Source organism: Phacochoerus africanus, chromosome 4 (genome assembly GCF_016906955.1).
Source record: "Phacochoerus africanus isolate WHEZ1 chromosome 4, ROS_Pafr_v1, whole genome shotgun sequence".
Classification (NCBI taxonomy): domain Eukaryota; kingdom Metazoa; phylum Chordata; class Mammalia; order Artiodactyla; family Suidae; genus Phacochoerus; species Phacochoerus africanus.
The window spans coordinates 89,242,964-89,266,734 of NC_062547.1; the positions used below are offsets into that span (position 1 = coordinate 89,242,964).

The window sequence follows — 23,771 nt, forward strand, 5'->3', positions numbered from 1 at the left end:
CTTAACCCACTAAGCAAGGCCGGGGATTGAACCTGCAACCTTAAAGTTCCTAGTCTGGATTCGTTTCCACTGTGCCACAATGGGAACTCTGAAGAGTATGTTGAATCTTACTTGATGTTGCTTACACTCTAAAAATGTTGTACGAATTTATAAGGCAGAAAATGCTATTTTTTTCTAGATATATAATCATGTAAATCTTTGCTAAACATTTTTAAAGGTCTCAGATCTACCCTTTTAACCACTGAAAAGGCTGTTTCAAACCTGCCTCCTTACTGCATCCAAGGACTATCCTGGAGTTCGAAACTTAGATTCCCTGGTGTGAATGAACAGAATTCTTCTCAGATGTGTGATACACATAGAGTAATTCATAGTCCCTCTTTTCTTCTAATTTTAATAACTGAGTTCTAGCTCCTCTGTGTAAAATCTATTTCTCACCTTTGGACCCATCTGTCTAGCTCCTATCTCTACAGGCCCTGGTTTCAACTCATGCCGCCAGGGGACTCTCCCACTCTGGATTGTCTTGGTAGATAGTAGATATTCTACCCCAGGCAGGTGCTGGTAACCTATTCCTGGCTCTTGATGGGCATTCAGACAGAGCAAGAAATGTTTCACAAAGGGTATCTGATACATGTCTTGTTTAGATGAATGGCAAATAAAAACAAACTGCTTTGAAATAGTTATCCAAAGTCAACAACAAAAAAAAAATACATTTTGGGGAGAGGGAGAGGGTGTGAAATAGGTCAGAAAACACTTTCACATTAATTGTTCTTTTCATATACTTCAAATTTGTACTTAATGCCTTTCTCTTCCTGGACATCAGAAGGAACTCCTGAATATCTATAAAGGAAAAAGATGTATAATTAAATATTATGCAAATATACTATACATACAAATAGGAAGAAAAATTTCAAACTCTATACAAAGTCAGAAAATGGAAAGAATTATTCCTTCTTTTCTTCTCATTCCTAATTTTTCTCCCCAAAACTAACCACTGTTAACAGTTTCTTTTATCTTTCCACTCTATCAGTCAGTATGAAATTTAACACCTTTTTGCAAGTCTTACACTTGGTATTGAATTTCTCGTGTGAGCAAAGAAAAAATATAACCATTAGCCATTAGAGTGGAACTGAAGTTATGTGTGGTGCATGGAGATCCTTTTTTTTTGTCTTTTTTTTTTTGTTGTTGTTGTTGTTTGTTGCTATTTCTTGGGCCACTCCCCCGGCATATGGAGGTTCCCAGGCTAGGGGTCCAATCGGAGCTGTAGCCACCGGCCTACGCCAGAGCCACAGCAACGCGGGATCCGAGCCGTGTCTGCAACCTACACCACAGCTCACGGCAACGCCAGATCTTTAACCCACTGAGCAGGGGCAGGGACCGAACCCGCAACCTCGTGGTTCCTAGTCGGATTCGTTAACCACTGCGCCACGACGGGAACTCCCTTTTCTTTTTTTAATTTAAAATTTTTTTAGAATATAGTTGGTTTACAATGTTGTGCCAATTTCTGCTGTAGCGCAAAGTGACCCAGTCATATATACATATACATTCCCTTTCTTTATTATCTTCCATCATAATCTATCCTGAGACTGGATATAGTTCCCTGTGCTATACAGGAGGACCTCATTGCCCATCCATTCTAAACGTAATAGTCTGCACCTACTAACCAAACTCCCAGCCCAAACCACTCCCTCCCCTCTCCCCCTTGGCAACCACAAGTCTGTTCTCTATGTGTGTGAGTTGGTTTCTGTTTTGTAGATCGGCTCTTTTGCGCCTTATTTTAGATTCTGCATATGTAATATCATATGGTATTTGCCTTTCTCTTTCTGACTTATTTCACTGAGTATGATGAGCTCTAGTTGCATCCATGTTGCTACAAAGGGCATTATTTCATTCTGTTTTTATGGCTGAATAGTATTCCAATCTGTGTGTGTGTGTGTATAATCTGACATCTTCATCCATTCATCTGTTGAGGCACATTCAGGTTGTTTCCATGTCTTGGCTACTGTGTATAGTGCTGCTCTGAACATGTGGGTGCATGTCTTTTTGAATTATAGTTTTGTCCAGATATATGCCCAGGAGTGGGAATACCAGATCATATAGTAGTTCTATATTTAGTTTTATGAGGAACCTCCATACTGTTTTACATAGTGTTTCTACCAATTTATATTCCCACCAACAGTGTAGGAGGGTTTCCTTTTCCTCACACCCTCTCCAACATTTGCTATTTGTAGACTTATTAATGATGGTCACTCTGACTGGTGTGAGGCGGTGCTTCACTGTAGTTTTTTTTTTTTTTTTAATATTTTTTTATTTTAGGGCGGTGCCCATGGCATATGGAGGTTCCCAGGCTAGGGGTCGAATTGGAGCCACAGCTGCCGGCCTATGCCACAGCCACAACAACATCAGATCTGAGCTGCACCTGTGACCCACATCACAGCTCATGGCAACGGAGGATCCTCAGCCCACTGAGCGAGGCCAGATATCAAACCTACAACCTCATGGTTCCCAGTTGGATTAGTTTCCGCTGCACCATGATTGGAACTCCTCACTGTAGTTTTTTTTTTTGTCTTTTTGTTGTTGTTGCTATTTCTTGGGCCGCTCCCGCGGCATATGGAGGTTCCCAGGCTAGGGGTTGAATCGGAGCTGTAGCCACCGGCCTATGCCAGAGCCACAGCAACTCGGGATCCGAGCCGCGTCTGCAACCTACACCACAGCTCACGGCAACGCCGGATCATTGACCCACTGAGCGAGGGCAGGGACCGAACCCTCAACCTCATGGTTCCTAGTCGGATTCGTTAACCACTGCGCCACGACGGGAACTCCCTCACTGTAGTTTTGATGTGCATTTCTCTAATAAGTAGTGTGCAAGGTGATTCTTGATTTGTTTAATCAGTGGATACCACACTGCTCTAATTCCCTCCTGTGTAGTTTATTGCAAATCTTGGTGCGAATCACTGTTTATCTGATCTTCTTTGATGCTCACTTAGGTCTGTGCTCCCTCCAGCTTCTAAGTCAAAACCCAGACACACACACACCCAAAAGTGGGTTTGCTGGATCATACAGTAATTCTATTTTTAGTGTTTTGAGGAACCATTATCCTGTTTTACAAAGTGGCTGCACCATTTTGCATTCCTACCAACAGAGTACAAGAGTGCCAGTTTTTCCACATCCTCATTAACTCTTATCTCTTGTTTTCTGAAGTCATGCTCTTGAAGCGATATCTGCACTTCCATGTTCACTGAAGTCTTGTTCACAATAGCCAAGATATGGAAGCAACAGTGACAGATGAAGGGATAAAGAAAATGTATACTCATCCAATGGAATATTATTCAGCATTCAAAAAAAAGGGAAATCCTGCCATATGCAACAATGTGGATGAACTTGGAGGACATTATGCTAAGTGGAATATGTCTGTCACAGAGGGACAAATATTGCATGTTTCTATTTATATGAGAAATCTACAGTGGTCCAACTCATAGAAATAGACTGTAGAGGAAAGGTCACAGGGGTTGGGGAAAGGAGGAAACAGGGGGTAGCTATTCAAAGGGTATATAAAGTTTCGGTGACACAGGATGAGTGTCTGAGATTCACTGTGGTTCAGGTTCCTCATGCCTCCGCAGAAGGAATTCAGCGAGAGATAAAGTGCTAGAGATCTTGTGTGTAACACTGGGCCTATGTTAACTATACTACAATGTACACTTAAACATTTGTTGAGAGTAGATCTCAGGTACCACAATAAAAAATTGTGGTACATGAGATCTCAAGTAGATCTCATTTGTGGTCTCATGTAGATCTCATGTACCACAATAAAAAATTATTTTCTCTGGAAAAACAACAACAACAAAAACTGAACAAACAAAACCCTCTTCCACCACCAAAACCAACACCCAGGTCTTCCACTGCAGGTTGTTCTGACTACTCCCATCTACAACCCTAATCTGGGAACATTTCCACAGCATGATGCCAGCTGTATCCAGTACGCTGGGGGTGGCGGGGGGCGGGGGGGGCAGGGAATACTTGCTTTAATTAGGTTTGTGTTCGACTCTGGCTCTGCTCTGTGAGTTAGCTATTAATACAAAGTCTTCATCCTTACAAAGAGTTTGTGCCTGATAATATACTAAGTGTTCTACAAATGTTATTCATTAAAATTACGAGTTTTTTTCCTCCTCTATTTTCTAAACTCTTTGTAAGAAGAGATAACAAAGGACAAAATTTAAATCTCTTATGATATCCAGCACAGTGCTGAATAATAATAAGTATTAACCTTTTGTTGAGTAATTAGAGATTATGCCATTCTGATAAGAAATATCAATAGAGACCTGAAATAACAATAGCGTAATAATGTATAAGAAAAAGAAAAAGGTGAATAATTAATATTTCAGAGGAAGAAGCCATGTTTCTATTTACTAACAATTTCCTAAGCTGTTTCTGTTCTGCTGTTTTAGTAGCAGTACAGACCTTTCTTTTAAAGAAATGATTTTACTAGGCCAACTTGAAATCACAATTTTAGTTTGTTGAGATGAATCACCAAAAGCAACATTTATATTTGTGTGTATGTAAAATTATCAAGAATATCAAGTATCAACCAAAATCATTTCTAAAACCATAAATAATAATGACTTAGAAATAACTCTGCTATTGGCTGAATATGGTCACTAGCCATGGTATTCATGTTAATCTCTGTGATTCTGCTTAAGATTAATTTTACTTTTGGAGTTCCCGTCGTGGCTCAGTGGTTAACGAATCCGACTAGGAACCATGAGGTTGCAGGTTCCAACCCTGACCTTGCTCAGAGGGTTAAGGATCCGGTGTTGCTGTGAGCTGTTGTGTAGGTCGCAGACATGGCTTGGATCTGGCGTTGCTGTGCCTGTGGTAGAGGCTGGAGGCTGCAGCTCGGATTCGATCCTTAGCCTGGGAACTTCCATATGCCGCAGATGCGGCCCTAAAAATAAAAAAATAAAAAAAGATTAATTTTATTTTCTACAATATTCACATGTTCAGTCTGTTTTAATAATGATTATAGCTACCTCAGAATCATAGTTTCATTCTTTCCTGAAGAAAAAACGAAGAGCCACCTACCTTTCATCCTAAGTTTAAGTCTAACAGGGTTTGAAAATACCACCTACTTGTATGAACCACCCAGGTAGAGACTCCCCTCTAGAATCTTCAAGCATCATGGACACAAATAAATGTGAATAAACATAAGATTCCAACTGACAAAGGATCATGAGAACAATGCCGAGATGATCAGATGGAAGGTCTAAAAAAGAGGCAGAGAGAGTTCTTGAAACAGTTTATCTAATAAGAACCAAATCATAACTCAAATAAAATGACCCTACAGGAAGCACAGGCTCAGGAGGAGAGGGATATACAAATAACAGGGACACACGTGCCAGGACCCTGCTGAACAGTCAGGAAATAACGGGAACGGAAGAGGAAGCATCAGCCCATCTGAAACCTGTTTGCAGCCATCCACTGGTGAGGAGCATCTGTCCCAGCTCTGGAGTCAACTACTTCCTTAAAGTCCTTGTCTGGTCTTTAATCCTCTTTGACTCCATGGTCACAGGGAAGGTTGTTAACTTGAAGGAGAAGCCTGTTTGGGGCTCGTTAAGTGGGAAAACTATTGGTATAAAATATTTTGCCTGGTGGGTTTGGTTGGAGCCTAGTATGAAATAGTCTGAGATAGAAAGCGTTCTTCCAGGCAGGATGAATGAGGGCAGAGCCTCAGAGGACAGGCTGGCATGGTGCTGTCAAAAAAACAATTGCATAGACAATCACCCACTGGTAAAAAAGGGAGAATCAAAGTAAAACCATCTTGCTTTGCTAATACTCTCTTTCTAGACTCTTACCACTTGTGGCTTCATCTACATTTTAATTTAGTTTCTTCTTGCTTCACAGTAGTCCTCTTTCATCTTTATTTCATTATACTAGGGCTTTTATTACCAGGAAGTGTGGTGTTAATAAAAGATAATGTGTTGGAAGTGAAACCTACGTAACCACAAGAAGCCCAGGGATAGGGATAATGGGCGTCTAAACCAAGCGGGCAGCTGCGGGGAAAGAACAAAGGAGAGCAAACAATGGTTCAAGTTCATTTCTGGACAGCAGGGAGGCAATTCTAAGTTGCTCAATGTACACAGATTTGGAAAGAAAGCTCCGGAACTGAACAATGTTACAGACTTCCAGGGACAAAGTATATTTTCTTTGCCCCAGAAGTTCCCTTTTTCTCTCTTTCACGAAAGACTGATCTACTTCAGGTCTCCCTTTCTTCCTTAAGAGGCTCCCTCCACCCCATGTTACAGAGGCTCTCAGTATGTCAGTACAAGCTTGGAAGGACAGATGAACATCACATGCTGCTGTGGAAGAAGAGACTTTCTGTTTTCTTCCATAGCCTTGTTTAGAATGTCCATCTTGGAGCATTTTCCTTGCATTTTTGTTTGGCACGGCAACTTCCTATCTCGGTCTACTCACCATGAAAAATTTCCAGGACACTTAAAGCATTAATACCAGTCCTTTATAAACTCTGCCAAAACACAGAAGAGGAGAGAATACTTGCCAGTTCATTCTGTGAGGTTAGCACCATCCTGATACTAAAACTAGATGAAGACACTACAGAAAAACACTACAGACTGATACCTTATGACCATAATGTAAAAATCCTCAACAAAATATAAGCAAACTTAATTCAGCAACAAAGAAAAAGGATTATACACTACTAGCAAGGGAGATTTATGCCCAAAAGGCAAGACTGGTTTAACAGAAAAATCATGTAATGTACCATATTTAACAAGATGTAAGACTCCTTCAAGATAAAAACACTCAACTAATTAGAAATAGAGGAGCTCTTCCTTGATGTGATAGAGGGCATGTACAAAAACACTACAGCTAACATCATATTTCATGGATGCTGTCCCTCTAAGGCTAAGAATAAGACGAGGATGTCTGCTCTTGCCAGTTCTATTCAGCATTGTACTGGAGGTTTTAGCCAGGACAGTTCAGCCAGAAAAAGAAATAAAAAACATCCAGGTTAGAAAGGAAGAAGTGAAACTATCTCTATTTGCAAATGATATATAGAAAAATCCAAAGGGATCCATTAACAATTAGAATAAATGAGTTTATTGGCAAGGTTGTAGGATATAAAACAATTTAGAATTGCATCAGAAAGGACAAAATACTGACGAATTTAACAATGAAGTACAAGATTTGTATCCTGAAAGCTAAGAAACTGCTAAAATAAATTCAGGAAGACCTAAATAAGGTGAAAGACATCAAATGTTCATGGTTCAGCAGACTTAACCTTGCTCTGATGGCCATACTCTCCATACAGATGCAGTACAATCTCTATCAAAATCTGAGCCTGCCTTTTGGCAGAAAGTGACAAGGTGATCATAAAATCATATGGAAATGCAAGGAACAGTGAGTGGTCAAAACGACAAAGCTGGAGGACTTGTACTTCCTGATCACAACAGTTATTACACAACAAGAGCAATCAAGACAGTATGGTACTGGCATAAAGATACACGTGTACAGAGTTCCCGTCATGGCTCAGCAGTAACGAACCGGACCAGTATCCATGAGGATGAGGGTTCCATCCCTGGCCTTGCTCAGTAGGTTAAGGATCCAGTGTTGCCTTGAACTGCCGTGTAGGTTGAAAGTGTGGCTAGGATCACAAGTTGCTGTGGCTGTGGTACAGGCAGGCAGCTACAGCTCTGATTTGGCCCTTAGCCTGGGAATTTCCATATGCCACAGGTGCGGCCCTAAAAAGATGGAAAAAAAAAAAAGATACACATGTAGATGAGTGGAATAGAACTGAATGTCCAGAAATAAACCCTCATATTTATGGCCAACTGATTTTCAACAAGGGTGCCAAGACAATTCAATGGGGGAAAAGAATAGGCTTTTCAACAAACAATGCTAAGACAATTGGAGAGCTGGTTACAAAAGAAGGAACTTGGACTTCTTCCTTACACAGTATATAAATTAATTCTAATGGATCATAGACTTCAGAGTTAAGACTATAAAACCCTTAGAAGAAAACAGAGGAATAAATACCTGTGAACTTGGATTAGGTAATGGATTTCTTTGCTGTAGAGCAGAAATTGGCACAACATTGTAAATCAACTATACTTTAATAAAAAAAAAAATCATACCCACAATGAGACACCATCTCATACCCACTAGGATGGTTCTAACCAAAAAGGCAGAGAAGATCAAGTGTGGCAAGGATATGGAGAATTCAGAACCTTCATACATTGCTGGTGGAACTGTAAAAAGGGACAGTCACATTATCAAAAGTTTAGCAATTCTTCAAAATATTAAACACAGAGTCACCATATGACTCAGTAATTCTTCCAGATTATACCCAAGAGGAATGAAAATACACGTCCACACAAAAACTTGTGCATGAATGTTCACAACAGCATTATATTAACCAAAAAGTGGAAACAAACCAGATTTCTACTAATCAGTGAATGGATGAATAAAATACAGTAAATCTGGAGCTCCTGCTGTGGCACAGTGGGTTAAGAACCTAAGTGCAGTGTCTCGAGTCGCTGCAGAGGCATGGGTTTGATCCTTGACCCAGCACAGTGAGTTAAAGCATCTGGCGTTGCAGTAGCTGCCCTGTAGGTCACAGTTGCAGCTCGGATTCATTCCTTGGCCTGGGAACTTCCATATGCTGCAGGTGAGGCCATTTAAAAAAAAGGAGTGGAGTTCGCGTCGTGGCTCAACGGAAACAAATCCGACTAGGAACCATGAGGTTTGGGTTCGATCCCTGGCCTTGCTCAGTGGGTTAAGGATCCGGCATTGCGTGAGCTGTGGTGTAGGTCGCAGTTGCGGCTCGGATCTGACCTTGAAAACAGGATGTTAAATGAAAGAAGGCAATTCCAAGAAAGACCTCAGATTATATGATTCTGTTATGAAACATCTGGAATAGGCTTATCTATAGAGATAGAAAATAGATTAGTGGTTCCTAGAGCTAGGAGGGGAGGGGAATAGAATTACTGCTAATGTGTACCGGGGTTCTTTTGAGTGGTGAAAATGATGTGAACTTAAGATTATGGTCATAGTTGCACAACTCTGAATATATGAAAACCACTGAATTACAAAAGGGTAAATGTTGTGATGCATGAATCATTTCTTAGATGTTAATTTTTTTATTTTCTAAGAGTCAAAGCGCCAAAACTGTATTCGTTTTAAGTTATCAAGGATCCTGGAGGGTCATAGCTTTGGAAAGAGGTATGCTGGAGAGCGACAGGGTTTGGACAGGTATCTAGTATGAAGCTGGTTCATAGAGCAATTTATTCTTTTTGTTAGTAGTAAAAGAAAGGTAAGAAATGAGGACTAGCAGAGATCAATAGTCACATAACGTGAGCATCAACAATCAAACAGTACGACAGAAAATAAGGTGGGACAAAGAAAGAGCCACTTTTTAAATAATATGTGAAATCACTAAGTGAGGTTTTTCTAAATAGTCACCTTTGGAAACTCTAAGCAAAAGCCTGTACTTTAGCTGTTTAGAGACTTTTTAGTGTTCTTAGAATTTTCAGTTTTCTTTAGAGCTAGTTAAGAGCCCAGGAAAATCAGTCACACTTCATTTGATTCAAGACCATTACCTATTACTCTATAAAGAAATATACTATTATTTTAAGCTTGGCCATCTATTTATTCAGACTTGACTCTGAATTTTTTTTCTTTTTTCTTTTTGCCATTTTCTTGGGCTGCTCCCTCGGCACATGGAGGTTCCCAGGCTAGGGGTCTCATTGGAGCTGTAGCCGCCGGCCTATGCCACAGCCACAGCCATGCCAGATCTGAGCCACGTCTGCAACCTACACCACAGCTCATGGCAATGCTGGATCCTTAACCCACTGAGCAAGGCCAGGGATCGAACCCACAACCTCATGGTTCCTAGTCAGATTCGTTAACCACTGAGCCACGGCGGGAACTCCCGACTCTGAATGTTTCTTTAGGAGGTATTTCCAAAATCCAACTTGCGCTCAAGGAATATTGACTGTTTTCAACTGAGAATATTTGAAAGAATGTATTAAGAGCTAGTCGAAAGGGTTGATATAATTAATTTGATCTGTTACCCTCCAAAGCCAACAGCAGAAAAGTGCTTTTAAACTAAAATGTTTTCAGTATCAGACAGTTTCATTCTAAAATCACAACTACATGGTAAAGCAGGTGTACCTTCTTCTTCCACCTCCACCACTAACCAAGTCCCTTCATCTTTCACTTGAACTACTGTTGATGGTCTCCTGCCTCACTCTTGCCCCTTCTAGCTCATCGCCCGTAAACAGTATCATCCTCTATTCAGAACCGTCTAAACCTGCACTTGGTCTGATCCCTTTCAGCCTTCCCCTTGCTCACAGTGACCACGGTGGCTTTCATGCCAGGCTTGTTCCTGCTCGCAGGTCTCTGCACTAGCTAGTTCTGGTTTCCAGCTCTTTGCCTGGTTGGCTTCTTGCCATTTAGATCTCAACATCGATGACACTTTTCAGAGAGGACTTCTCACTACACAGAATCTACTACAGAAGGATACTTAATTCCCCACACAGCACCTCTCTGGATGTTTATCTGCTATTTGCCATCCTCTTCTTCCATGAAGAATGTCAATTCCTAGAGAGCAGTGATGTCATCTGTTTTGGTAAACACTGTATCCCCAGTGCCTAAGGCAATGTCTGATGCTGAATCAGCAGAGATCTCATAGAATGAACTAATGACTACTCTCTGGTAATAATTCCAAGTCTGTTCAAGCAGATATCCAAAAATTCCTATTATTTGTCTATATAACATATTACTACTTTGAATTCAATCTGAAGAGACATTCTCTTTTCTAGAATTAAGCAGGAAATCCAAAGGTGCTTCAGACTAATAACATTTTACTTACTCTGAGAGAAGTTTATATTTTTCCAAGTCAATTTCTGGGAAAAATGTGTCACTTTCAAATTCTTTCATGATCCTTGTCACAAAAAGTCTAATATGGCCTGGCTTGTTCATGGCTTCCTTTGAAATAGAACAAAAAGCATCAATTTTCTTATTTGTTTCAAAAGACACAGAAACTCTAATATTTTTGTTTGAATTACAGTCAAGTTTATACTAGGTATTAAAGACATGCCACAAAACTTGATACCTCCAAAGCATGCTATTTCATTACCCTCTCCTTCAGTTTGGGGCCCTGCAAAAGTATGACTTAACTGAGAATGGTACAAATCATTAACAATAATTACAAAGGTAGAGTTCGCTTGTGGCACAGTGGGTTAAGGACCTGGCGTTGTCAGTGAAAGGGTCTGGGTCACTGCTGTGGCAGGGGTTCAACCCCTGACCCAGGATCTTCCAAATGCTGTGATCGCGGCCAAAATAAAAACAAAACCCAAAAACTACATGGGTGAGTGCATATATATACTGGCCTCTAATTTGCTTACATGAACTCCTTTTTTTCATTTAAGCATTCAATTCTGTCTTTTTTCTTTGGCTTTTGTTTAAGAATTAAGATTTAAAAACCTCACATTATCTAGTTACCCTTCACAGAAAAATTTACATATGAATGTATGGTTAAAACAGTGTAATTTCATGTGACGCTGACTACTGAAAATCCCAAAGGCATATTTAGGAAATTTACATAAAACTTAATAATACTTCAATTTCTCAGCAGATGGTTATAATGCTAGTAAGTAATTTATTCTGTCTCCTAATGATTGCATTTGGCCTTACTTTTTTTTTTTTTGTCTTTTTAGGGCAGCACCTGAGGCATATGGAGGTTCCCAGGCTACAGGTCGAATCCGAGATGTAACCGCCGGCCTAGCCATGGCCGTGGCAACTCAGGATCTTAGTTGTGTCTGCACCTTATACTACAGCTCATGGCAAGGCCAGATCCTTAACCCACTGAGCGAGGCCAGGGATCGAATCCCTTTGCTCATGGATACTAGTCAAGTTCGTTACCACTGAGCCATGACAGGAACTCCTTTACCAATTCTTACTGTACAAAAAATTAGAAAAACTGAAGGGACTAATCCTAGCAGCATTTGAAGGTCTGTATCAAAGTTAACGACACATGGCACACCTTTTCTGTAAAGGAACAGATGGTAAGTATTTTAGGGTTTGTGGGCCATATGGTGTCTGACCTTTGTGGGCAAAAGCAACCAAAGACAACACTAAACCAATGGGCAGGGCTGTATTCTAAAGAAACATTATTTATAAAACAGGCAAATTGGCTCAAGTGTTCTACAAGCCACTGTGATGTGAGGTAGGTGGATAATGCAAAATTAATCACTTAGGAATCCTACTTCTTTCTTTTTTTGTTTTGTTTTTTGGCCACGTGAATGGCATGCATAAGTTCCTGGGCCAGGGATTGAACCCGCACCATAGCAGTGACAAGGCTGAATCCTTAACTGCTAGGGTACCAGGGAACTCCCCTATTTCTGTATTATTTACATACATATAGATATATCAAATGATATAAATTTATTTAAATGCCTCTACTGGTTAAAGAATACATTTTCAAGTCACTATGGTATTGAATCATTCAAAAACGTGATCGGCATTGAGCAAAATAACTTGTTTTCTTAGAAATTCATACTTGGCTGAAAAGATCAAAGGAAAATGTCCATTTTTCCCCATTACAAATAGATGGAATAGAATAGAAAGATGGACTAGAATAGATGGAATAGATTATTAAAAGGTTTTAGAAACAGGAAGCAAAGAAACAGAATTTATAATCCCATCTAGGATCCTGACATATCTCTTCTTTCTATGATAATTTCAGTGTTCATATGTTACTACAAGCCATCAAAAGATAGGGGGCTAATTTTTTTTCTCCCCATAAATGTTAATCTTTCACTAGTGTTATAAAAGAGGTATAAAATTTTATTTATTATCCATGGAGTTCCCATGTGGCTCAGCAGGTTAAGGACCTGAGGTAGTCTCCAAGAGGATACAGGTTCTATCTCTGGCATCGCTCAGAGGGTTAAGGATCTGGCATAGCTGCAAGCTGGGGTGTAGGTCACAGATGCAGTTGGGATCTGGTATTGCTGTGGTTGTGCCACAGGCCTACAGCTGCAGCTCTGATTTGACCCCTAGCCCAGGAACTTTCATATGCTACAGGTATGGCCGTAACAAGAAAAACAAAAAAGTTCTATTTATTTTACTTAAAATTTTTTAAAGCTGAAGTCATCTGGTACCAAGAAAAAGGAATATTTTCTATTTAACATAGTTTCTTCCCTTATGATAGGAAATTATATAACACTTTTCCTATATTTCACTTTACATGAAAATTGTTGAGGGAATGTTTTTTGCTTTTAACAGGTTTATATATATCTAGTCAGTATATATCAACTGAGAGCCACAGCCTGTTCTTAGTAGGAGACATATTTATCCTTGAAGAAAAGGGATAACTCAGTGTATCTAGGGCACGTCCAAGGAGGAGAAAACGATGCAGTGCAGGTACGATTCTCAGAATATTTTAAAAATTGGACACATACACTATTTTGAATTGAAAGTAGATTGGTCCAGACTTAAAAACTTACTTCTACATTTTCATTTAGTTTGTATGATAGTATCAAAGAGCGAATAATTCAAATGGATAATATGTCTAACTTACAATAGAAATAATATGCTTCCTTTGCTCATGGCTTAATTTTTTAAAAGTTCAAATGGCAGGGAAACTGAAAGAAAGAGGGTAGCCTATTTCTTTACCTTTACTTACCTTATAAACTGAACTGCCTCCCACTATCCAAACCATGTCCACTTTATTTTTTAATTCTGGCTGCTCAGTAAGTTTTAAGGCATCATCCAGACTTTTGGCAAGAAAATGAGCTCCCTGTGGAGGTTCCCTGAGAATAAAAGAGAGAATTCCATATAATTTCTATAAAACTCATTCATACTAGTCAAGTAATTTGTTTAGGAAGCAGTCATTATAAAATGAAAATCATAAATATGAAACCTTTCAATAAAAAGCACTTAACAACAGTATGGCCCATGACCAATAATTCAACCCACACTTGTATATATATGTCCACAATGAATCAAAAACAAAACCACTTAGATAGTGTATGATATTTGTGGAAAATAACTAGAATACTTCTTGTATATTTCATTGTATATAGTATTTACTTCAAAAGTAGAAAATAGTGAAGAAATATTAAACTCTAGTTAGTGAGATGTATTGTGACGTATTTAGGGAAAAATATAATAATGGCTGCAATTTGAAATGCATAAAATGAGTAAGACTGATGGTTGGATGGATGATAAAACAAGTATAGTCAAATGGTAATATTTGTGTAGAATCTACGTGGTGGGTATACAGGTGTTTGCTGTAAAGTTCTTTCTATAGATTTGAAAGTTTCCATGATAAAATGTTGGTAAAAGAGTGATGTGTTTGAATGACTGTAGTTTGCAATGATATTCAAACTGTTAATATGTGGTTGCCTTTGGGATATGGGGTAAGGACTGTTATGTTTCAAACAATATAGAAATAGATAAAATATTAAAAAATGAGCATGTTATTACTTTTGTAATTAACCCCAAAGGGGAAAAAGTCAATTTCACTGACTGACTCAATCTCTCCCAACCTCTTAAACTGTCTGGTGAGGGTTTGCAATTCCCTTTATAAATAAACATGCAGAATTGGCCTTTAGAATAATTAATTAAGACAGAGAACAGGAATTACAATGCAATGTTAAGTTTTTAGTCTGATACTTTAAGAAAATAATATGATTGCCTGAACTAGTAGTTATAACAATGATTAATTAAGTTAATGAGGACTATTCATTCTTTTTGCTGCCTTCTCCTTCACCTCTTTGATATATATTTCACTTACTTCACTCTGTCATCTCTCAAGCCCAAATATATTTTCACTCAAGGCTGGAAAAAGACATGGAGACCAAAGTCAAGTTAAATGAGCCAAGGGATACCCTAAGGTATCAGGGTAGCTGCAGTGACTAGGTTGGACTGGGCTGGACCAGGTTGTTTGAGGGAAGAACGGAATCCGGAAGAAATAGATTTGAAATTGGGGAAAGAGAGTCTAGATAATGAACACAGTCTAGAATGACTGAAGGAGTCAAGATGGTTTTAGGAACTGAAAATGCTGAAGTCAGGATTGCTGACGGAGATAGGAGACAATAGAAAATGGTGATTTAGGAACTGACATATGAGGAAAACTGGAAGCGGGCATCCTGGAAGTTGGTGGGTTACACAAAATGATTTAGAAGATGGTATTAATGGTTGGTGTGGACTTTGGAGAAAGGGGGCAATCATTTTGTGAAGACAGTGGAACAACGGCTTGAGAATGGGTCAAGGGATTAAAGTAAAGAGTACTTCTTTGCTCTTTTGTAGTGAGTCCGAAAAGGAAAAAAACAGGTTAAAGATTTGTTTCAGATTTTAGGTATAACAAGGACTTGGAGGAAATGCTTCATCAAAATGTTGCTATTTAGTGGTTTAGAAATGTTTCACAAGAAACATCAGACCCTCCACAGATAGAAAATAAGCCAAAAATTGAGCCAGTGTTTATCATCCTCTTCACAGCACAGAAAAAAAAAAAAGAGTAGAATAAAATGCTGGGGGTGGGGAAAGGGATTGATTTTAAAAGTAGGGGATTTTTTTTTCTTTTTTTTGCTTCAAGATTGAGAGAATGCAGGAAAAAGTGATAGGTTAAGGTGAAAATAAGATCATGAACCTGCTCATTGTGATCTCATTAATACTAATATTCTCTATATGCTATAAAATAAGGTAATGTTGCTAAAGTAGCAAAGATTGGAGGGTTAGAACCTGACAGTTGCAGGGTAACTTCTGTGCCCTGGAAACTTATGTAAAATTTTAATTAACCCTCAAAATTACACTAAAAAGTTTTCATTATTTATCCCATTTCACAGATAAGAAAATTGAGGTTCAGCAAGGCTTAAAGTTAATACAGCCCAAAGCCACAAAGTTAACAAGTGCCAGAGCAGGTATGAGAAACCAGGCTGGTGAGTCTTTGCTACCAAGTATGTGAGTGGTGGGGAGAGAACTGGAGTTTCAGGAAGAGGAGAAAGCTTTAATCACTGTGGAGAATAATACAGCAAGACCATAAAAAAAAATATTATACCATGAAACGTTAGCTAACTTTCATGGACTGAAGACCATTTACAACGTCTTGTATCATGCAGGCAATTTTGGATTTTCTAAAGAGGCTGTCAGAGTTACAGCACTGCAGTAAAACTTCTTTGATTTTTGAGTGCCAAGACTTTAAAAAAACCTCTGTATTGAGATATAAATTACAGACCATACAATTCACCCTATTAATGTATACAATTAGCAATTTTTAAAATTATAATCATAGAGTTATACAATCATCACTATCTACTTTTAGAACATTCCTATCACCCTCTAAAGAAGCCCTGAACCTTTTATCAGTCATTCCCACTCCCAGGCAACCAATAATCTACTTTCTGTCTCTATAGATTTGCCTACTCTGGACATTTCATTTCGTATAAATGGAATCATGTGGCCTTCTATGTGTCACTTTTTTTACTCAGTGTACGGTTTTCAAAGTTCATTCATGTTGTTAACATATATCAGTATTTCATTCCTTTTACTGTGGAATAATATTCCATTGCATTGATATAGCACATTTTGTTTATCCATTCATCAGATAATAGATATTTGGGATGTTTCTTCTTTTCGGCTATTATGAACAAATGATGTTATGAACATTTCTGTTTAAGTTTTTGTGTAATTATGTTTTCATTTCTCTTGGGTACATATCAAGGAGTGGAACTGTTGGGTCACATGATCACTGTTATGTTTCACATTTAATAAAATGCCTATTTTCTAAATGTGGCTGCATAATATTTCTTTAAAAGCCAAAATCTGATTATCTAGAAAGCTTTGGAAAAGCATTTTTTCCTATACCTTATTAAGGAAATCATTACCCCAAATGACTAGTATGTAGCAGCAAATTTGGGGGTTACCTGGAAGAATCAGTTTATTTTTACATTGAGGATGGTGGTGAAAAACTGAGTATCTCTAAAAGCTTACATGAGCAATAGTGTAAATACATAGGCAAAAGTCTCTCCCTTTGGGTTTTTTCTTTTTTTTTTGTCTTTTTAGGGCTGCACATGCGGCATATGGAGGTTCCCAGGCTAGGGGTCAAATAGGAGCAACAGCTGCCGGTCTACAACCACAGCTACAGCCAACCAGGGATCTTCAACCTACACCACAGCTCTCGGCAATGCCAGATCCTTAACCCACTGAGTGAGGCCAGGGATCAAACCTGTGTCTTCATGGATGCTGGTTGGGTTCATTAACCACTGAGCCATGATGGTAACTTCCGCAAATCTCTCCCTTTGTATTCAGGACCTGATGACAGTCCTGATTTGGCAGTGCCCAGAGCACAGAAGATGTTCGGGATATGTGTGGAACTGACCAGTAAATAGGGAGGCAGAAGGAAGGGCAAAAAAATAAACTCTAATTTTTTTCCCCTGATATCCCTATTTCCTTAGTGTGCTTGCTAATAGATGTCATGTTTTCTATATTAAAAAGAAAACCTAGACACGTGAAATGTACCAACAAATGTTATATATATAAGAAACAACTAAATCAAATTACATATACCACAGGTGATCATAAAAAAGGAATTAGACCCATCATTTGAGGAGGTATGCTGGCTCAACTGAACATCTCCCCCACTGAGATTCCTTTATATTTTATGTTGATTTTAGCTCAAGCTAGCCATAAATAAACTTGAGTAGTATTCAAGAATATGTTATTAAAGAGTCTCTGGGAATGGAAATACGGTCTGTGAATTTGGATTCTACCAAGTAAAGAGATAATCAGAATATCCTAGCAACCAAGAGAAAGAGAACAGCATGAAGATGGGGGCAGATGGCAAGATGCACATCATACTCCCCATCTCCCCATCGACGCAAATATTCTGGGGTACTCTCTTCCGGGTATTTAACCTATACCATTCTAGGAGAGATGTGGGCGAAAAACCTATGAAAGTCTGAGTTTGTTAAGGCTACAGATGTGCAGTGTTTTTTCCTTTCCATGGTTTGATGGTCTTGGATGTATTCACTTGGCTACGCTATAGTAAGTACTCAGCTATTTAGGCACTAACCTAGGTGTTGCTGTGAAGGTATGTGGTAGATGTGTTTAAAGTGGCTAATTAAATGACTTTAATCTAGGTGGACCTAATTCAAGGAATTGAAAGGCCTTAGGACCAGTCTGAGGATCTCCCCTGTGGCACAGTGGGTTAAGGAATTGGCAGTCACTGCAGTGGCTTGAGTCATTGCTATGGGGTGGGTTTGATCCCCTGGCCTGGGAACTTCCACATGCCCTGGGGGAGACCCTCCAAAAAAGAACAGATGTGAGGCTCCCTATATTACCTAGTGGACAGCAGCTTCGGCACCTGCTAGAAGGTTCCAGCCTACTCTTCCTGATGGCCAGTCCTACAGATAATGCCTAGCCAGCCCCTACAATTGTGTAATTCCCCACAATTAAATTCTTTTATCTATCTATCTATCTATCTATCTATCTATCTATCTATCCATCCATCTGTCCGTCCCTCCGTCCATCTATCTTCTACTAGTTCTCCTGCTCTGGCTGAGCCTGATACACCTGGGAAAGGAATGCTATGACCATTGTTATTAGGCAAGCAGTGCCCCAGGATACTGCATTCCTTTTTGGTTACGTTATTAGCTTAAGAAAGAATAATTACCATGCCAATCCCGAACTTCCCCTTAAGGCATAATTCAAGTGACCCCACCCTCAAAATCCCTTGAGGCTCAGGAAGTTATTTTAGTGGGCTAAGACCAATGTAAACAACAACAAAAAGAAACGAAATAGAAATCAGGATGCTTCATCTGTGCAGGATATGACACGGAAGCTTCAGTGAAGGTCAAAGCACTGTAGCTGCCCTGATCAACAGTCTCAATATTATTACCTAAACCCACCGCTCCCCACTTTGCAGCTTGCCAAGTCCCCAGGGCATTTCCAGGCACCTGGAACTATCTCTTCCAACATTAGACTGGCAGACAGGAAAATTCCTAGTACAGGCCAACTGGAGACACTCCCTAGAATCCCTAGGAAATGCTTCCATTTCAAAACTTTGAAATTTTTTTTTTTTGGCTGTGTCTGCAGCATGTGTAAATTCCTGGGCCAGGGATGGAACCTGGCGCCACAGCAGTGACCCTGTGTAGTAACAACACCAGATATGCCAATACGCCACAAGAGAACTCCAACACTTTGAAATTTTTAACCTTCAGACACTTGGTAAACTAAGTACAAAATACTACTTGAGTGCTGTGGTAACTAGAAGTAACAGGGCAAGGATTATGACCAGTTTTTAGCCCATCCTAAAATTTACATCTTATTGTATTAAGGGCTAGGTCCAGAGAGGGGATAACTGCTTAATTTTGGCAAATTCCAAAATGTGTATTTTGATTTTATGTGAAACTAGGGAAAAGTTATTAGATTATATAATTGATATTTAACTCTACTGAATAATAGTTCAAGGAAATTTGCAAATCTGTTATCATAAATTTAATGTAACTTGTCAAGGTGATGAAATCGATCACTTAAGTAACAGAATAACTTGCCCTCATGCGGCATAAATAACTGCATGTTCATTTTCTGTAATCACCGTTATGATAGTAAGCAGCTTCATCCATAGTTACATTCATACTGTTTTATTTTGTCATGTACTGACCTCTACCATAAGAAATGGAACATGATTTTCTTGTGAATTTATGTTATAGTACTTACTTGAGTTCTCTACTGAGAACTATATTAATTCTGTCCTTTAAAGGTCGATTCTTCTCCGGAATGGAGAACCAGGTCTTCCTACCCATAATCACCAAATTCTGTTTGCCTATAAAATCACATGGAAAGAATAAATATATTTTGGGAGAATATGTTATATATATTCATATATATATATATATATATATATATGCACAAATATGACTGTCATAGTGACACCTAGTGGATCTGCTTTAAAAAATTAAAATTTAAAACAGCTTTACCAAAATTTACTATTTGTCATCCATTATCTAAGAACAGTATTCGCTTTATATCCAACTTATACTCAATATAGTTTTAATCAACTGTAATCACGTAGACTATTATAAAAGCAAAAGTTCTGGGTCAAAAGTACTCAAATTGAAGGTATTCTGTCATCTACCAAGCAAATCAAATTTATCTCTTGTGCCTTACCTCCCTTGTTTATAAAATGGAGATAACAGTAGTCCTACTTCTAGAGTTGTGGGATTGAAGACTTAGAACAATGCTCAGCATCCAATATGGACTGTGAGTAACTATTTGATGTCAGAGTATTATTCATATTTGCATATTTTGCAGATTTACATTGTCATACTTTTAAAAAGACAGCTGCCTAATATTCCATGTAATTAGCTGAAAACATTATCAATCGTGCCTCTATGCTTCTCTTTAACATATAAAGCTTCTACAAAAACTTTACACATGGAGCTTCCATTTTTGTTTAATTATCTAGGAGAAAAAACCTTGGGAGTCAAATATTTGGGTCAGAGGAAACATACATATTTCTATGACTCTTGATATGTTCTGACAGGCTAGGGGTGCAATCGGAGCTGTACCCACCGGCCTACGCCTGAGCCACAGGCAACGCGGATCTGAGCCGTGTCTGCCACCCACACCACAGCTCATGGCAATGCCAGATCCTTAACCCACTGAGCAAGGCCAGGGACCGAACCCGCAACCTCATGGTTCCTAGTCGGATTCGTTAACCACTGCGCCACGACGGGAACTCCCCTGACAGGCTTTCAAAGGGAGTGAATGTAACTATTTTCTTGGAGAATCATCATTAGTTTGATTTTATTATAAACACTAACATTTACAAACTAAAAGTAGTAAGACCAAACACTTTTCATATTCACTACTCTTATAAATATTACCTCCAAATGTTGGAAAAAATTTTCTTCCTCCAAAAATAATGCAAAAAACCCCCTATAATTTACCTTATACAGTATGTACTATATTTTAAAGGACAGAGCTTTGTGTGTTCAATAAGGAGATATCAACTATTCAAAATAATGGAGCTGATAGGTGAGGAATTCTGATGAGGAAAATGGAACAGTCCTGCCCTAACAACTAAGGTAGAGATGATGGATGAGTGAAGGAGAGAGGGCGACATTAAAAAAAAAAAAGCCAAGGCATCTGTGGTACCCTTTCATTCATTCATCCAAGAAATAGTATATATACTGAAAACCAGCAAATAGGCCAGGCACGGGATACTATTCCTATTACCAGACCATAGTTAGGATTCTTGAGTGGTTCATGTCAATTCTTTAGCTTCAAGCTCTTGCTATTGTGTCTCCATAAAGTGGCCCAAGGACCACATCCAACCTTTCCCAACCTTTATCTGCTCTGTTAAAGTTACGCTGCATCTGCTTTTTTCTGACTTACTGTTTCCCTGTTTGTTATTCCTCCTCCAAAGAACAAACATACATGTCTCTTGGGTTTTATGTTTTTTTTTACTTTTTCTTTAGGTTTTTGTTTTTTCATTATAGTTGATTTACATTGTTCTGTCAACTTCTGTACAGCAAAATGACAGTCATACATACACACACACACATATATATATATATATATATATATATAGATTCTTTTTTTTACATTATTCTCCATCATGTTCTATCTCAAGTCACTAGATATAGTTCCCGGTGCTATACAGCAGGGTCTCATGCTTATCCACTTGAAATGCAACAGTCTACATCTACTAACCCCTAAACTCCCAGGCCATCCCACTCCCCACCCCCCTTTGGCAACCACAAGTCTATTCTCCAAGTCCATGAGTTTGTTTCTTTTCTGTAGAAGGGTTCATTTGTGCCGTGTATTAAATTCCAGATAAAAGTAATATCTTTTGGCATTTGTCTCTCTCTTTCTGACTCACTTCACTTGGGTTTTATTTATTTATTTATTTTTGCTTTTTAGGGCCGCACCCCTGGCATATGTAAGTTCCCAGGCTAGGAATCAAATCAGAGATACAGCTGCCAGCCACAGCCATAGCCACTCGGGATCCGAGCCGCGTATGTGACCTACACCACAGCTCACGGCAACACCAGATCCTTAACCCACTGAGTGAGGCCAGGGATCAAACCTGCTTCCTCATGGATACTAGTCAGATTCGTTTTCACTGCGTCACAACGGGAACTCCCTTACTTGGGTTTTAATTGGTTCTCTCCCTCATGTCTACATTCTTTTCCTTGGTTATCCTCTTCTCTCCAGTGACTCAGTTCATCTAGTTCCTGTGCCTGAAATTATCCTGGGTTTCCTACAAGCACTTCAAAAACTGTTATCATTACAGCTCCAGACTATTCGCCACTCCTTTATTCTCCATGTTACTTAGACCTTCTGAGAGTTCATCCTTGATGCCTTCCTTTAATTTTTTGTTCACCAAACCGAGAATCTTGTAACCAGTTTTTTGACTTTTACCCTCTCCATTGCCATTCAGACACTGTCATCTCTTCCAGCAGCTATTTCAAAGGCCTCTTTTAATCTCCTTTGCAAGTGCTAATCTCCAGAGACGCTTCTACCTAATTGCCTATTCTGCCCAATACCTCAATTGTATGTGCACTCACAAAAAATTTCAGGAGTTCCCGTCGTGGCGCAGTGGTTAACGAATCCGACTAGGAACCATGAGGTTGCGGGTTCGGTCTCTGGCCTTGCTCAGTGGGTTAAAGATCCGGCGTTGCCGTGAGCTGTGGTGTAGGTTGCAGACGCGGCTCGGATCCTGTGTTGCTGTGGCTCTGGCGTAGGCCGGTGGCTACAGCTCGGATTCAACCCCTAGCCTGGGAACCTCCATATGCCGCGGGAGCAGCCCAAGAAATAGCAAAAAAAAAAAAAAAAAATTCAAAGAAATTTCTTCCAAACAGTGAAACGTTTGATGACTCCTGGGAACTGCATACAGCATTTATGATAGGGCAAAAGGTCCCAGACTAACATGGAAAACTTTTCCCTTAAGTAAAATTTGCACCGGTAAGCTTCCTCAGGCAAGACCCTTCGCGAACTTGAATCCTTAAAAAATCTCACATTACCTTCTACTGAAGAGGTTGTGGTCATTCTTTGGAAATACTTGTATTCGTTCCTACAAGTTAGAGAAGCATATATAGAGTTACTCCGAACGTGATCCCTTGGGCTTAAGCTCTAACGCACTGACAAACGGTGCACTGGGGAGAATCTCCAGGACTCGGACTTTGCTCAGGGGTAGGACGCAAGGGAAAAGGCCTTTCGGGACAGCAGGAGCGAGACCGAAATTAATTACTTGCCGCCAGGCTCTTGACGCGTTAGGAAGCCCAAATCTACTTCCTGCCAGCGCAGGTCACGAAATCCCCCATCTTCTCCGAGAGTCGGCCGGGCCTGGCGGGGCCCAGTTGCCCCAGTCTGCCAGCGCCAGTTCCGATCCCACACGCTCGATCCACCCCCGGCCCCGCAGGTACCTGAGCGGGGGCCAGGGCAGGTCCCCGTTCTTGCCGATGCCCATGTTCTGAGACACAGCAACGATGCAGTTTAGCGGACGAACCATGTCGGCGGCTGTAAACACTTCCGAGACAACTGGCTACACCAACACCGGGATTCCCCCAAAACTTGGCGCGAAATTTCGCTCACCCCGCCCCCCCACTCCTATTTGTGCAGGCGAGACCCCGCCCTCACCACGCCCCCCGTCCCGGCGCACCGCAGGGTCGTGACGTGCTCGCGCCCGCAGACACCCGGGAACTGGGGCCGCGGGCTCGCGCTCCTAGCTCGGCCCGGGCCTGCCCCCGGCT

At 39.8% G+C, this 23,771-nt stretch overlaps 1 protein-coding gene across 5 annotated transcripts; it reads right to left on the reverse strand.

Moving 5' to 3' along the window:
* Positions 1-620: 620 nt before the first annotated feature.
* On the reverse strand, positions 621-23,698 carry DHFR (dihydrofolate reductase). 5 transcript variants are annotated; one of them, XR_007134514.1, is made up of 9 exons: positions 23,445-23,622; positions 23,043-23,092; positions 19,732-19,837; positions 13,697-13,823; positions 10,883-10,998; positions 8,169-8,258; positions 5,456-8,079; positions 5,124-5,257; positions 688-837 (listed from the first exon to the last, which is right to left on the reverse strand). XR_007134514.1 is itself a non-coding variant. In XM_047778202.1 (6 exons), the coding sequence occupies exons 1-6, from the start codon at positions 23,528-23,530 to the stop codon at positions 759-761; spliced, it is 564 nt and encodes a 187-aa protein (XP_047634158.1). In that variant the 5' UTR covers positions 23,531-23,698; the 3' UTR covers positions 621-758. The 5 variants fall into 5 exon arrangements, 3 of the variants coding, with proteins under 3 accessions (XP_047634158.1, XP_047634159.1, XP_047634160.1); XR_007134513.1 differs by lacking the exons at positions 688-837; positions 5,124-5,257 and having other exon boundaries at positions 5,276-8,079; XM_047778202.1 differs by lacking the exons at positions 5,124-5,257; positions 5,456-8,079; positions 8,169-8,258 and having other exon boundaries at positions 621-837; positions 23,445-23,698.
* Positions 23,699-23,771: the final 73 nt, after the last annotated feature.

What these genes read in the sequence shown, in the direction of transcription:
- DHFR (XM_047778202.1), bottom strand. Translation starts at nt 23,530, where the DNA reads ATGGTTCGTCCGCTAAACTGCATCGTTGCTGTGTCTCAGAACATGGGC. An exon ending in CTGCCCTGGCCCCCGCTCAG is followed by an intron (nt 23,093 to 23,444) that starts GTACCTGCGGGG and finishes TCTAACTTGTAG; the next exon opens with GAACGAATACAAGTATTTCC. An exon ending in AAATATAAACTTCTCTCAGA is followed by an intron (nt 838 to 10,882) that starts GTAAGTAAAATG and finishes TTTCCTTTATAG; the next exon opens with ATATTCAGGAGTTCCTTCTG.